This window comes from Stegostoma tigrinum, chromosome 19, assembly GCF_030684315.1.
Source record: "Stegostoma tigrinum isolate sSteTig4 chromosome 19, sSteTig4.hap1, whole genome shotgun sequence".
Lineage (NCBI taxonomy): Eukaryota > Metazoa > Chordata > Chondrichthyes > Orectolobiformes > Stegostomatidae > Stegostoma > Stegostoma tigrinum.
The window spans coordinates 52974020-52986814 of NC_081372.1; the positions used below are offsets into that span (position 1 = coordinate 52974020).

The 12795-nt window shown below is 45.9% G+C and overlaps 1 protein-coding gene across 1 annotated transcript in view; it reads left to right on the top strand.

Annotated features, from left to right (window-relative positions):
* The first annotated feature begins 234 nt into the window (after nt 1-234).
* Nucleotides 235-12795, top strand: part of LOC125450381 (lysosomal protective protein-like) — a 33781-nt gene continuing 21220 nt past the window's right edge. The window contains exon 1 of the mRNA XM_059652655.1: nt 235-318. Coding sequence (XP_059508638.1) covers nt 235-318 — 84 coding nt within the window. The remainder of the gene's footprint in view (nt 319-12795) is intronic.

Below are 12795 nucleotides of genomic sequence, written 5' to 3' on the forward strand. Positions count from 1 at the left end.
ACAACTGGATTCCTCAGACAAGAAGTACCCAGACCTCAGGCACATGCATCACCATGACCACATTGAGCCGACCCCACCTGACCAGTGGCCGAGATATGCCTGCCTCAATTTTTTTTGACAAAGTCCATATTTTGTTTCAATATTTTGATATTTCACCTGTAAACACAAGCAAAATGCAATACCAAAAGATGCCTGTGTTTTTACCCTCACAGAAGGACACATTAAGAAACTAAAATGAGCCCCGGTACTCACTACACTGCATTGTTTAATCTAAAATCGCAATGCATGCTTGATTTGGCTGGCAGGTTGGAGGTGGAGGTAAGTTGGGCTATGGGCCATCATCGGTTCAGCAGAGCAGGGTTAATAGATTTGAACTCCTGGAGTCTTTTCTGTGTAAACCTGGTCCAGACCCCTCATTAAAATTCATGCGAAGCATTTGATGGACAAATGAAAATCAGTTGGAAAGAAGATATTGACAGAATCTGCAAAAGATTCATGAGATAAAGATCTGCTCTGGCTAGGTATAGAAGTCCCCGAAATAAAAGAATTTAAAACAGAGCAAAGAATCAGCAGCCAGCATCTTAGCGGAAATTAGGCCTGACTAATAAATGTAGGCTTTGCCAGTTATGTCCACACATTAAGAAAGCACAGTTAAGAACTTCATGAGTATCAGATTGGAAAACACGAGAATAGCAATATAAGAAGCATTGTCAATACAGGATTATTGTCACAAAGGATTAAGTTGTTCAGTCAGAAACAAATAATTTTGTCCTATCGATTTTTTTCTTTGAAATGCAGTTGGGATTCTACTAAAATCCTACTCGAATCACAGAAGTTGAGCTAGTCATGCCATATAATTCACTGCCTATGACAGTAAGTCTGAGGTTAGGAATACTGCAATGAATAACTCAGGCCCTGACTCCCAAAGCCTGACCACCATCCACAAGGCACAAAACTGGAGTATGTTGGAATGCTTCACTCTTGCCTGGATGACTACTGTTACAGACCAGACTAAACTCCTTTCAAATATATCAATTTTTGAACATAGTCTATTTGAACATAACTTTTATCATATCTGATGGCAAGTGTAAGGTGCTGTGTTAAATGTAATTTAATTGGTCACACTAATTAGCATTGAGCAAAACATGCTTTATTCTTACATTTAGGTGAAAAGACAAACAAAAGAAATAAGAACTGGTATAACTTTAATTCTATTGGAAAAATTAACAGACTAATAGATTTTTTAATTACCAAACTTCAATATAGTAACATTTCTTAGCAAAGGTGAACACAGTAAAAAAAAGATTGTTTCACGTGTGATGTTTTTGATGTGATGTGACTGTGATGAAACGAATAACAAAAGTAAAGGCTGACAGGGACAGAGAGACCTCCAGCCTTTAGCTGTAACAGAGGAAGATGTAACAGCTTCCACAGGCAACTTCAAAACTCCAACAACTGAAAACTAAACGAGAACCCTGGTTCTGTGGGAGCCTGACTCCACCCATACATGCTTCTTCTATTGTTCTAACTTTAAAACTCACAGGGCCTCACAAGCCATTTACTTTATTGGCTTGGCAGAGACAACTTGGTGCCTCTATCCTAACCTTTCTTCAAAAGAAAGGATAAGATACACCGCTAAAAGCCACAGTATTATCACAGCACAACTCCTTACAACACTCATGAAGCTTGAAATGATCCAGGACAAAGCAGCATGTTTGTTTGACACCAAATTTCAAAATCCACTCCATCCATCACTGATGCTCAGCAGCAGTAGCGTGTATCATCTAAAACCAGAAATTCACTAAAAATTCTTATACAGCATCTTTCAAACCCACAACCAGGGCAGCAAATACATGGAAATAACTCAAAGACATACACTATCTTAATATGAAAATATATCGCTGCTCCTTCCATGTTGTTCAGTTAAAATCCTGGGATTCACCCCTTAAGGCCATTGTGTGCCTACCTACAGCACATGGACTGCAGCAGTTCAAGAATACAGCTCACCACCACCTTCTCAAGGGTAATTAGTGATGAAGAATAAGTGCTGGCCCAGAGTGTGTTGCTCATGTGCTATGAGTAAGTAATAAAAACATTCCTTGTGTTGTGCTTGTAATTCTGGATCTGACTGTTGCAATACGGTAATGTTTAAATTCTCTGCGTTCAGCAAACAATGTTTAAAAATAAAGTCAAAGGGACATAAAACATACAGCAGCCAAAGTAACCACATCCTGATTAATTTTGATGGTTTAATAAATGATAATAAATTTTATGCTGCAGTGGCCTGAGAAATTATGTGATAGAAAAACACTTATTCTATTACATTTTCTGATTATTATTATCCCTGCTAAATGAAGTGGAATATCTACGCCTCTTTGCTCTGTATAGTTCATAACTAAAGGGTAATGTCCGCTTTTGAATTCACAACTTAATTTAGATACTGTAAAATAAAGTAATCTAAGTATTTATCAACGTAAGAATGCCCACTCCTTAATTTCACATTTTTACATTCTAGGATTAGGTGCTAAATACCAATGGAAAGGTTTCTGAAGGTCAGCTATCTGTTATTTAAAGCTGCTTTGATGAACTTCCAAATTACAATTCTTTTATTTCAATTTTAATTCATCCCTTAAGTTTGTCTGTTTGACTGACTGTCAGTCTGCTTGTCTGTCTATGAGTCAATGTTTATGATCAAAGAAGATTGGCCTTTAAATACCAGGCTTTAGTTATTTGCCTTGTTGTTAGTTGTGTTCTGCAAATGTTACATTGTTAATAATAAACTAATAGCTTTTGTTTAAGCTGTAAACTTAGTGCCTAAGACCTATAATTCAGAAAGTCTGATGAGGAACAACTGAGCAATTTTTTTGAATCATTGAATGCTTTAACTTGGGGTGTTGGGCTGTTCATCAAGTGATAGGCTGATTTCGTTTGGTTTGTTATCTCCATGTCATAACAGGCAACACATCGACAAACATCCATCACTGATGCTCAATGGCAGCTGTGTGTACTGTCTACAGGATGCACTCTAGATACTCACCAAAGATCTTTAGAAAGCAACTTCCAAATTGGTGGCACCGTGACTCAGTGGCTAGCACTGCTTCCTCACGGCATCCAGGCCCTGGGTTTCACTCCAGCCTTGGGCGAGTGTCTGTGTAGAGTTTGCACATTCTCCCCGCTTGTGTGGGCTTCCTTCAGGTGCTCCAGTTTCCTCCCACAGTCCAAAGATGTGCAGGGTAGATGCATTGGTCGTGCTAAATTGATCATAGTGTCCAGGGATGTGCAGCCTGGGTGGATTAGCCATGAGAAATGCAGGGTTACAGGGATGATCAGTGTAGACCGAATGGCCTGCTTCCATACTGTAGGAAATCTACAATTCTATGAAACCCATGATCGCTTCTATCTAGAAGGTCAAAGGTAGCAGATATATGGGAACACTAACACCTGCAATTTCCACTACAAGCCACTCACCATCCTGACATGGAATAGGATCACCACTCTTTCACTATCGCTGGGTCAAAATCCTGGAATTCCCTTCTTAATTGCATTGTGGTAGTGCCTACAGAACATGGACTGTAGCTGTTCAAAAAGGCAGATCATCACCACCTTCTCAAGGCAAACCAGAGATGGGCAATAAGCATTGGTTTATCCAACATCCTGCATGCCCACATCCAATGAGTGTATTAGGAAACATAATTTAGGCAAATGAGTTCACTTGGCCCATTAGATAATCTCCTATAGCCTCCTATATAGATCTAAATTCAACCCTTATGAGCATGATTAGCTACTCACCAAGGGGAGCATGTCACTCTCCTGACCCCAACCGTTTTTGCAAGAATGCCCAGTGTAGGATATCATGGAAACCACACACTGGATGGCTCCTCTATTTTCCAGGCCTCCATCTCCCTTCCTGTATGCAGTGAGGCCCTGAAGATTTAGCAATTCCGAAGACGTCATATTGGGCTGAATTATTAACTCTGTTTCTCCTCAGCTGCTTCCAGACCTTCTGGGTTTCTCCAGGTTTTTCTGTCTTTATGTTAGTCAGGGTTTTGCACTATGATTTTCCTGTCATAGCTGAACAGCTTGAGGTATGTGGGAGCAGTATGAAGTAGGGTGATGGGTAGAAGGTAACCTCTGATAATTAACTTAGTGATTTTAACCATCCATATAAAGATCACTAAACCTCCTTTCAGAAGTGAAAGGATATCAATGCCAAAGTCTACGTTTCACTTCTGAAGAAGGCTCACTGGACTCAAAACATTAACTCTATTTCTCTCTCCACAGATGCTGCCGGACCTGCTGAGTTTCTCCAACAGTTTCTGCTTCTGATCTAGATTTCTCATGCTGGGCATTAGCTCCCATTCTTTTCGGAGATGACCCTTGAGGCCCTCCTGGACACCCTTACCTCCCACAGAAACAAAACAAATTTCTCCTGTTGAGATCCATGACTAAGCATAGAATCCATGAATCATAGAAATCATTCTGCCACCCCAGTACGCCATCTCTCATTTCCAACTGCAACATTGGCAGCAGGATCCTCTATCCATTCAGGGCAGCTTCCCTTTAAGCAGTACAGGCTGCCTTTAAGTATGGGAGGTTTCATCTCATCCCGAGTGCGTGAACAGCCAGGCTGCTTTGTGAATTGTACTGCGCTGCATGCTGACATTGTCCAAGTCAGGAGGCAGCAAGAAGTTTATGCCCTGCCTGTCTCATTAGACTGAGCATGGCCAGATTGCCAATTGCAATTCTTCAGTCTGAATAAATTTGTAGCCCACTACTGAACTGACGCACTGTGGCTCATTGGTTAGTACCGTTGACTCACAGAGCCAGGGACCCAGGTTCAATTCCACCCTCAGATGGCTGTCTGTCCAGAGTTTGTACATTCACTCTGTGTCTGTGTGGGTTTCCTTCCGGGGGCTCTGGTATCCTCTCTCAGTCCAAAAATGTGCAGGCTGGGGGGATTGGCCATGGGGAATGCAGGGTTATAGGGTAGAGGGGTGAGTCTGGTTTGGATGTTCTTTGGAAGGGGTGGTATGGACTTGATGGGCTGAATGGCCTACTTCTTAACAGTAGGGATTCTATGGGACATCTTTTACTGCTCAGCAGAGTATAGTAAATTTTTGCAAGTCTGTCCTCTGGAAATGAAAACTGCTGATTGAAGGATTAAGGAAATTTAATAAGATTACTGTGATAATAACAGGGAGGAATAGAAGTAAACAGACCTCTACTATTACCGACACATCAGTACTGCACTTCAAAAGACTTGGGTGAGAAGTTGAGATGCGAGGGTATATAAAATGTTATAGAAATATTTTCATCATTACATTCTAAATATAAGCTTATTATAAATAATTGTACACTACAAAGGTAAAATGGAGATAGAAGTGTGGGTTCAAACATTTTGTATCGAAGATTTAATATTTTGATTGGGGGGCAACTTCTATCATTGGGACACAGACAAACCCTTTCTACACTGGTGGAAAAACACAGAAACTGATATAGGTTATTGAGGACTGACCCCTTGACAAACCAGGTGATAGACTAATCAGCTTAAATTCTACAAATGAGCAGGTTTTTGTTTGGCTTTGGAGATTTGCATTTGCTAAATACGAGAGTTTGGAGTGGGGCACGACTGCTAATTTCTTCAACGTCAACAGTATGAGGTCTGGAGGGTCCTTATCTTTGTGAGACGTCATGCAGTCTTATCTCTACCTGAAACGACCAGGTAGCATCTCTAATCATCAGATAGGTGAAGCTGAACATCATGTGGTATGAAGGAGCTACTGTGGGTGAACAGATGCTGAGTCAACAGACAACACAACCAGGGCACACCAAAACCCCAAACAATAGCCACCTTACCATATATAAAAAAAACACCTCAGAGCTGACAGCGAGACTACTCAGACTGCTAGGAATCATGACAACACACAAACTGGCAGCCACACTAAGACGGCAAGTGACCAGAGTTAAAGACCCATGAAAAACCATGGACAGGACGAATATGGCTTACAAGATACTATGTGGAGACTGCACAAAACACTACATGGGAAAACAGGCAAACGACTAGCAACCCACATCCACCAACACCAACTAGCAACTAAACAACTCGACCAGGTGTCCTTGGTTTCAGTACACACAGACAAGAATCATACTTTCAACTGGGATAACACGACTATCATAAGACAATCCAAACAGAGGACAGCCAGGGAATTCTTGGAGGCTTGGCATTCATCTGTGGACTTCATCAACAAACAGACTGAATTAGACCCAATATGCTGACCATTACAATGTACAGCCAGAAACAGCACCTACCAGAAGCAGCAAAAGCCAGACTATATCGATTCAGACTAGCACAAGACAACAGCACTTCACAGGAGACTCCACAGCACTGACGGTGTCATCTAGTGAGGGGACGAAATGACTGCTATCGAACCTCCCAGCTCAGCGAATATACCAACATCTACAACTAGTACCTGAGTTACAAATCTTCACTCAAACCCTGATCACCATTCTAAGTCTACCCACCAAAGTAGGCTGGTTAGCAACTGTGCACAACTCTGTGACCTATATCACAAGACAATACTTGGCATGAAATATGCAGTGTAAATGCAACAATAATGAAGCATCTCATGTCTGAATTGAAAACAAATCAAAACTGTATTGCACTTTATGTACGTCGACTTGAACTGTTAATTGAATGTATTTTCACGTATTTGAATTTGGATTTTTGGAGGAAACGTACAGGATAACCAACACATAGTGCAGTAAAAGGTATTTCCATTCATAGTGCTTTAATGCAATGTTTCATAATTATCAGTCATGTTTGTACAGTGAATCTGATCTTTTGGCACATTTTATCAAATTGGTTGTAATCTTTCCAAGACAACTCCATTCTGAAATTTGGATACATACATAGACAGGCAAATTGCAGTCAAAGTGCAGGGTGGGTAGTTGTTTCTCTCATGAACACAAACATAGAACCATAAAGTCATACAGTGTGGAAGACGTCTTTCAGCCGCATTAACGTCATAAGAACCCATTTGAAAATCTTTTTATCATGTGTAGCCTCTGAAATTGATGACTGAATTTTTAAAAATGCACTGGACTATGCAGTTGGGGACTGTGGCTGAAATTAACAAAATGGACTATGATCAGAGCCAGTGATAATGGGAACTGCAGATGCTGGAGAATCCAAGACAACAAAGTGTGGAGCTGGATGAACACAGCAGGCCAAGCAGCATCTTAGGAGCACAAAAGCTGATGTTTCGGGCCTAGACCCTTCATGAGGGAGGGGGATGGGGAGAGGGAACTGGAATAAATAGGGAGAGAGGGGGAGGCGGACCGAAGTTGGAGAGAAAACAAGATAGGTAGAGAGGAGAGTAGAGGCGCGGAGGTAGGGAGGGGATAGGTCAGTCCAGGGAAGATGGACAGGTCAAGGAGGCGGGATGAGGTGGTAGGTAGGAAATAGAGGTGCGGCTTGAGGTGGGAGGAAGGGATGGGTGAGAGGAAGAACAGGTTAGGGAAGCAGAGACAGGCTGGGCTGGTTTTGGGATGCAGTGGGGGGACGGGACGAGCTGGGCTGGTTTTGTGATGCAGTGGGGGAAGGGGAGATTTTGAAGCTTGTGAAGTCCACATTGATACCATTGGGCTGAAGTGTTCCCAAGCGGAATATGAGTTGCTGTTCTGGCAACCTTCGGGTGGCCTCATTGTGGCACTGCAGGAGGCCCAATGTGGACATGTTGTCTAAGGAATGGGAGGGGGAGTTAAAATGGTTCGCAACTGGGAGGTGCAGTTGTTTATTGCAAACCGAGCAGAGGTGTTCTGCGAAGCGGTTCCCAAGCCTCCGCTTGGTTTCCCCAATGTAGAGGGCGTTCTCGACCACTGCAGGGGGAAAATTGCGGTCCTTGCCGCCTCTTGCTCCCCTGAGGAGCTCGAACAGTTCATCCACTTCACCAACACTTTCCACCCCAACCTCAAGTTCACCTGGGCCATCTCTAACACATCCCTCACCTTCCTGGACCTCTCAGTCTCCATCTCAGGTAACCAGCTCGAAACTGATGTCCATTTCAAGCCCACTGACTCCACAGCTACCGAGAATACACCTCCTCCCACCCACCCTCCTGCAAAAATTCCATCCCCTATTCCCAATTCCTCCGCCTCCGCCGCATCTGCTCCCAGGATGAGGCATTCCACTCTCGCACATCCCAGATGTCCACGTTCTTCAAGGACCGCAATTATCCCCCCGCAGTGGCCAAGAACGCCCTTGACCGCGTCTCCCGCATTTCCTGCAACACATCCCTCACACCCTGCCCCCGCCACAACCGCCGCCAGAGGATCCCCCTCATTCTCACACACCACACCACCAACCTCTGGATACAACGTATCATCCTCCGACACTTCCGCCATCAACAATCCGACCCCACCACCCAAGCCATTTTTCCATCCCCACCCTTGTCTGCGTTCCGGAGAGACCACTCTCTCCGCCACTCCCTTCTCCGCTCCGCACTCCCCTCCAACCCAACCACACCCGGCACCTTCCCCTGCAACTGCAGGAAGTGCTACACTTGACCCCACACCTCCTCCCTCACCCCCATCCCAGGCCCCAAGATGACTTTCCACATTAAGCAGAGGTTCACCTGCACATCTTCCAATGTGGTATACTGTATCCACTGTACCCGTTGTGGCTTCCTCTACATTGGGGAAACCAAGCGGAGGCTTGGGGACCGCTTTGCAGAACACCTCCGCTCGGTTCGCAACAAACAACTGCACCTCCCAGTTGCAAACCATTTCAACTCCCCCTCCCATTCTTTAGATGACATGTCCATCATGGGCCTCCTGCAGTGCCACAATGATGCCACCCGAAGGTTGCAGGAACAGCAACTCATATTCCGCTTGGGAACCCTGCAGCCCAATGGTATCAATATGGACTTCACAAGCTTCAAAATCTCCCCTTCCCCTACAGCATCCCTAAACCAGCCCAGTTCTTCCCCTCCCCCCACTGCATCCCAAAACCAGCCCAGCCTGTCTCTGCTTCCCTAACCTGTTCTTCCTCTCACCCATCCCTTCCTCCCACCCCAAGCCGCACCCCCATCTACCTACTAACCTCATTCCGCCTCCTTGACCTGTCCATCTTCCCTGGACTGACATATCCCCTCCCTACCTCCTCACCTATACTCTCCTCTCTACCTATCTTGTTTTCTCTCCATCTTCGGTCCGCCTCCCCCTCTCTCCCTATTTATTCCAGTTCCCTCACCCCATTCCCCTCTCTGATGAAGGGTCTAGGCCCGAAACATCAGCTTTTGTGCTCCTGAGATGCTGCTTGGCCTGCTGTGTTCATCCAGCTTCACACTTTATTATCTGTCTTGCCTAGCGGGACAGGGTAGTAATTGTGCTTTTAAGTTGTGTTACATGATCCATTAGCATGCACCAGCTTACAGATGGTCTTTATTTTTCTGACAGTACAGTAGATAGAAGGGTAACAATTTTGTCCAGTGCCTGCCATTATTCCCTGTTATTAACCCGCTGTCAGTCTGTAATGTGAACTGAGCTTTTTTGCACTGTGTTTGCTCAAGCTACCAATGGAGACACTGAAGTAAGATACATAGATAATACAGAGATTTGTACACCATCACAAGCAATCTGCATTGTAATGCTCCTGGGAGCCACTAGCACAAAAGTAGATAAAGGTAGCAGGTGCTAATTTCCATTGATGGCTCACAGTACCTAAGGGAGTGACTGATCGATATTTAAAGCAGTCCCAAATTTGCAAAAGTCAATCCAAATAATCAATGCTGAGATTGTGCGATAAAAGTAAGAAATAAATTTGTTTTAATTTGATGCATTATTTTGCATTGAAACTGATTGTGAATTTTTCCTTGCTCTCATGGAGACAGTTGCAAACCTGGCTTTATGGTACGATGATAAAATGTGAGGCTGGATGAACACAGCAGGCCAAGCAGCATCTCAGGAGCACAAAAGCTGACGTTTCGGGCCTAGACCCTTCATCAGAGAGGGGGATGGGGTGAGGGTTCTGGAATAAATAGGGAGAGGGGGGAGGCGGACCGAAGATGGAGAGAAAAGAAGATAGGTGGAGAGGGTATAGGTGGGGAGGTAGGGAGGGGATAGGTCAGTCCAGGGAAGATGGACAGGTCAAGGAGGTGGGATGAGGTTAGTAGGTAGATGGGGGTGCGGCTTGGGGTGGGAGGAAGGGATGGGTGAGAGGAAGAACAGGTTAGGGAGGCAGAGACAGGTTGGACTGGTTTTGGGATGCAGTGGGTGGAGGAGAAGAGCTGGGCTGGTTGTGTGGTGCAGTGGGGGGAGGGAACAAACTGGGCTGGTTTTGGGATGCGGTGGGGGAAGGGGAGATTTTGAAACTGGTGAAGTCCACATTGATACCATTAGGCTGCAGGGTTCCCAGGCGGAATATGAGTTGCTGTTCCTGCAACCTTCGGGTGGCATCATTGTGGCACTGCAGGAGGCCGATGATGGACATGTCATCTAAAGAATGGGAGGGGGAGTGGAAATGGTTTGCGACTGGGAGGTGCAGTTGTTTGTTGCGAACTGAGCGGAGGTGTTCTGCAAAGCGGTCCCCAAGCCTCCGCTTGGTTTCCCCAAAGTAGAGGACGCCACACCGGGTACAGTGGATGCAGTATACCACATTGGCAGATGTGCAGGTGAACCTCTGCTTAATGTGGAATGTCATCTTGGGGCCTGGGATAGGGGTGAGGGAGGAGGTGTGGGGGCAAGTGTAGCATTTCCTGCAGTTGCAGGGGAAGATGCCGGGTGTGGTGGGGTTGGAGGGCACTGTGGAGCGAACAAGGGAGTCACGGAGAGAGTGGTCTCTCCGGAAAGCAGACAGGGGTGGGGATGGAAAAATGTCTTGGGTGGTGGGGTCGGATTGTAGATGGCGGAAGTGTCGGAGGATGATGCGTTGTATCCGGAGGTTGGTGGGGTGGTGTGTGAGAACGAAGGGGATCCTCTTTGGACGGTTGTGGCGGGGGCGGGGTGTGAGGGATGTGTTGCGGGAAATGCGGGAGACGCGGTCACGGGCGTTCTCGATCACTGTGGGGGAAAGTTGCGGTCCTTGAAGAACTTGGACATCTGTGATGTGCAGGAGTGGAATGTCTTATCGTGGGAGCAGATGCGGCGGATCGCTCATCCCTCTCAACCCTCACACCTCGCCCCCGCCACAACCGCCCAAAGAGGATCTCCCTCGTTCTCACACACCACCCCACCAACCTCCGGATACAACGCATCATCCTCCGACACTTCCGCTATCTACAATCCGACCCCACCACCCAAGAAATTTTTCCATCCCCACCCCTGTCTGTTCTCCGGAGAGATCACTCTCTCCGTGACTCCCTTGTTCCCTCCACACTGCCCTCCAACCCCACCACACCCGCTACCTTCCTCTGCAACCGCAGGAAATGCTACACTTGCCCCCACACCTCCTCCCTCACCCCTATCCCAGGCCCCAAGATGACATTCTACACTAAGCAGAGGTTCACCTGCACATCTGCCAATGTGGTATACTGCATCCACTGTACCCGGCGTGGCTTCCTCTACATTGGGGAAACCAAGCGGAGGCTTGGGGACTGCTTTGCAGAACAACTCCGCTCAGTTCGCAACAAACAACTGCACCTCCCAGTCGCAAACCATTTCCACTCCCCCTCCCATTCTTTAGATGACGTGTCCATCATGGGCCTCCTGCAGTGCCACAATGATGCCACCCGAAGGTTGCAGGAACAGCAACTCATATTCCGCCTGGGAACCCAGCAGCCTAATGGTATCAATGTGGACTTCACCAGTTTCAAAATCTCACCTTCCCCCACCGCATCCCTAAACCAGCCCAGTTCGTCCCCTCCCCCCACTGCACCACACAACCAGCCCAGCTCTTCCCCTCCACCCACTGCATCCCAAAACCGGTCCAACCTGTCTCTGCCTCCCTAACCTGTTCTTCCTCTCACCCATCCCTTCCTCCCACCCCAAGCCGCACCCCCATCTACCTACTAACCTCATCCCACCTCCTTGACCTGTCCGTCTTCCCTGGACTGACCTATCCCCTCCCTACCTCCCCACCTATACCCTCTCCACCTATCTTATTTTCTCTCCATCTTCGGTCCGCCTCCCCCTCTCTCCCTATTTATTCCAGTTCCCTCTCCCCATCCCCCTCTCTGATGAAGGGTCTAGGCCCGAAACGTCAGCTTTTGTGCTCCTGAAATGCTGCTTGGCCTGCTGTGTTCATCCAACCTCACATTTTATTATCTTGGCTTCTCCAGCATCTGCAGTTCCCACTATCTCTGATTCTATTTATGGTATGATGGTTTCATTTTGTAGCTTTCCTCTGTGTAAATGGCTTGGTGATGGAGTCTATCATCAAACTCAATATATGACTGTCAGTCTGAAGGGCCTGTTCTGTGCTGTACTGTTCTATGTTCTATGTTCTATGTTCTAAACAACCTGCAATTATTGGAAAGATGAATGGAAAGGAATACTTTGTTAATATTTTGTGCCCATGCAGACTCAGTTGAAGCAGTGAAAAAAGGGTATTATTTATGTGCTGTGTAATATAAGATTAATCCACTATGTTGTATTGGGAAGCCTGGTGTTCAGAAAAGAAGGAAGAACAACAAAGGAATTGAATTATTATTTTTCTTACAATATCGAGGTAGTCAAGTATAATTTATTAGTGTGGCATGGTAGTTCACAGTGCCAGGGACCTTTTGTGTGGAATTTACATGTACTCCCCATGTCTGCATGGGTTTCCTCTAGGTGCATCCCACTGCATCCCAAAACCAG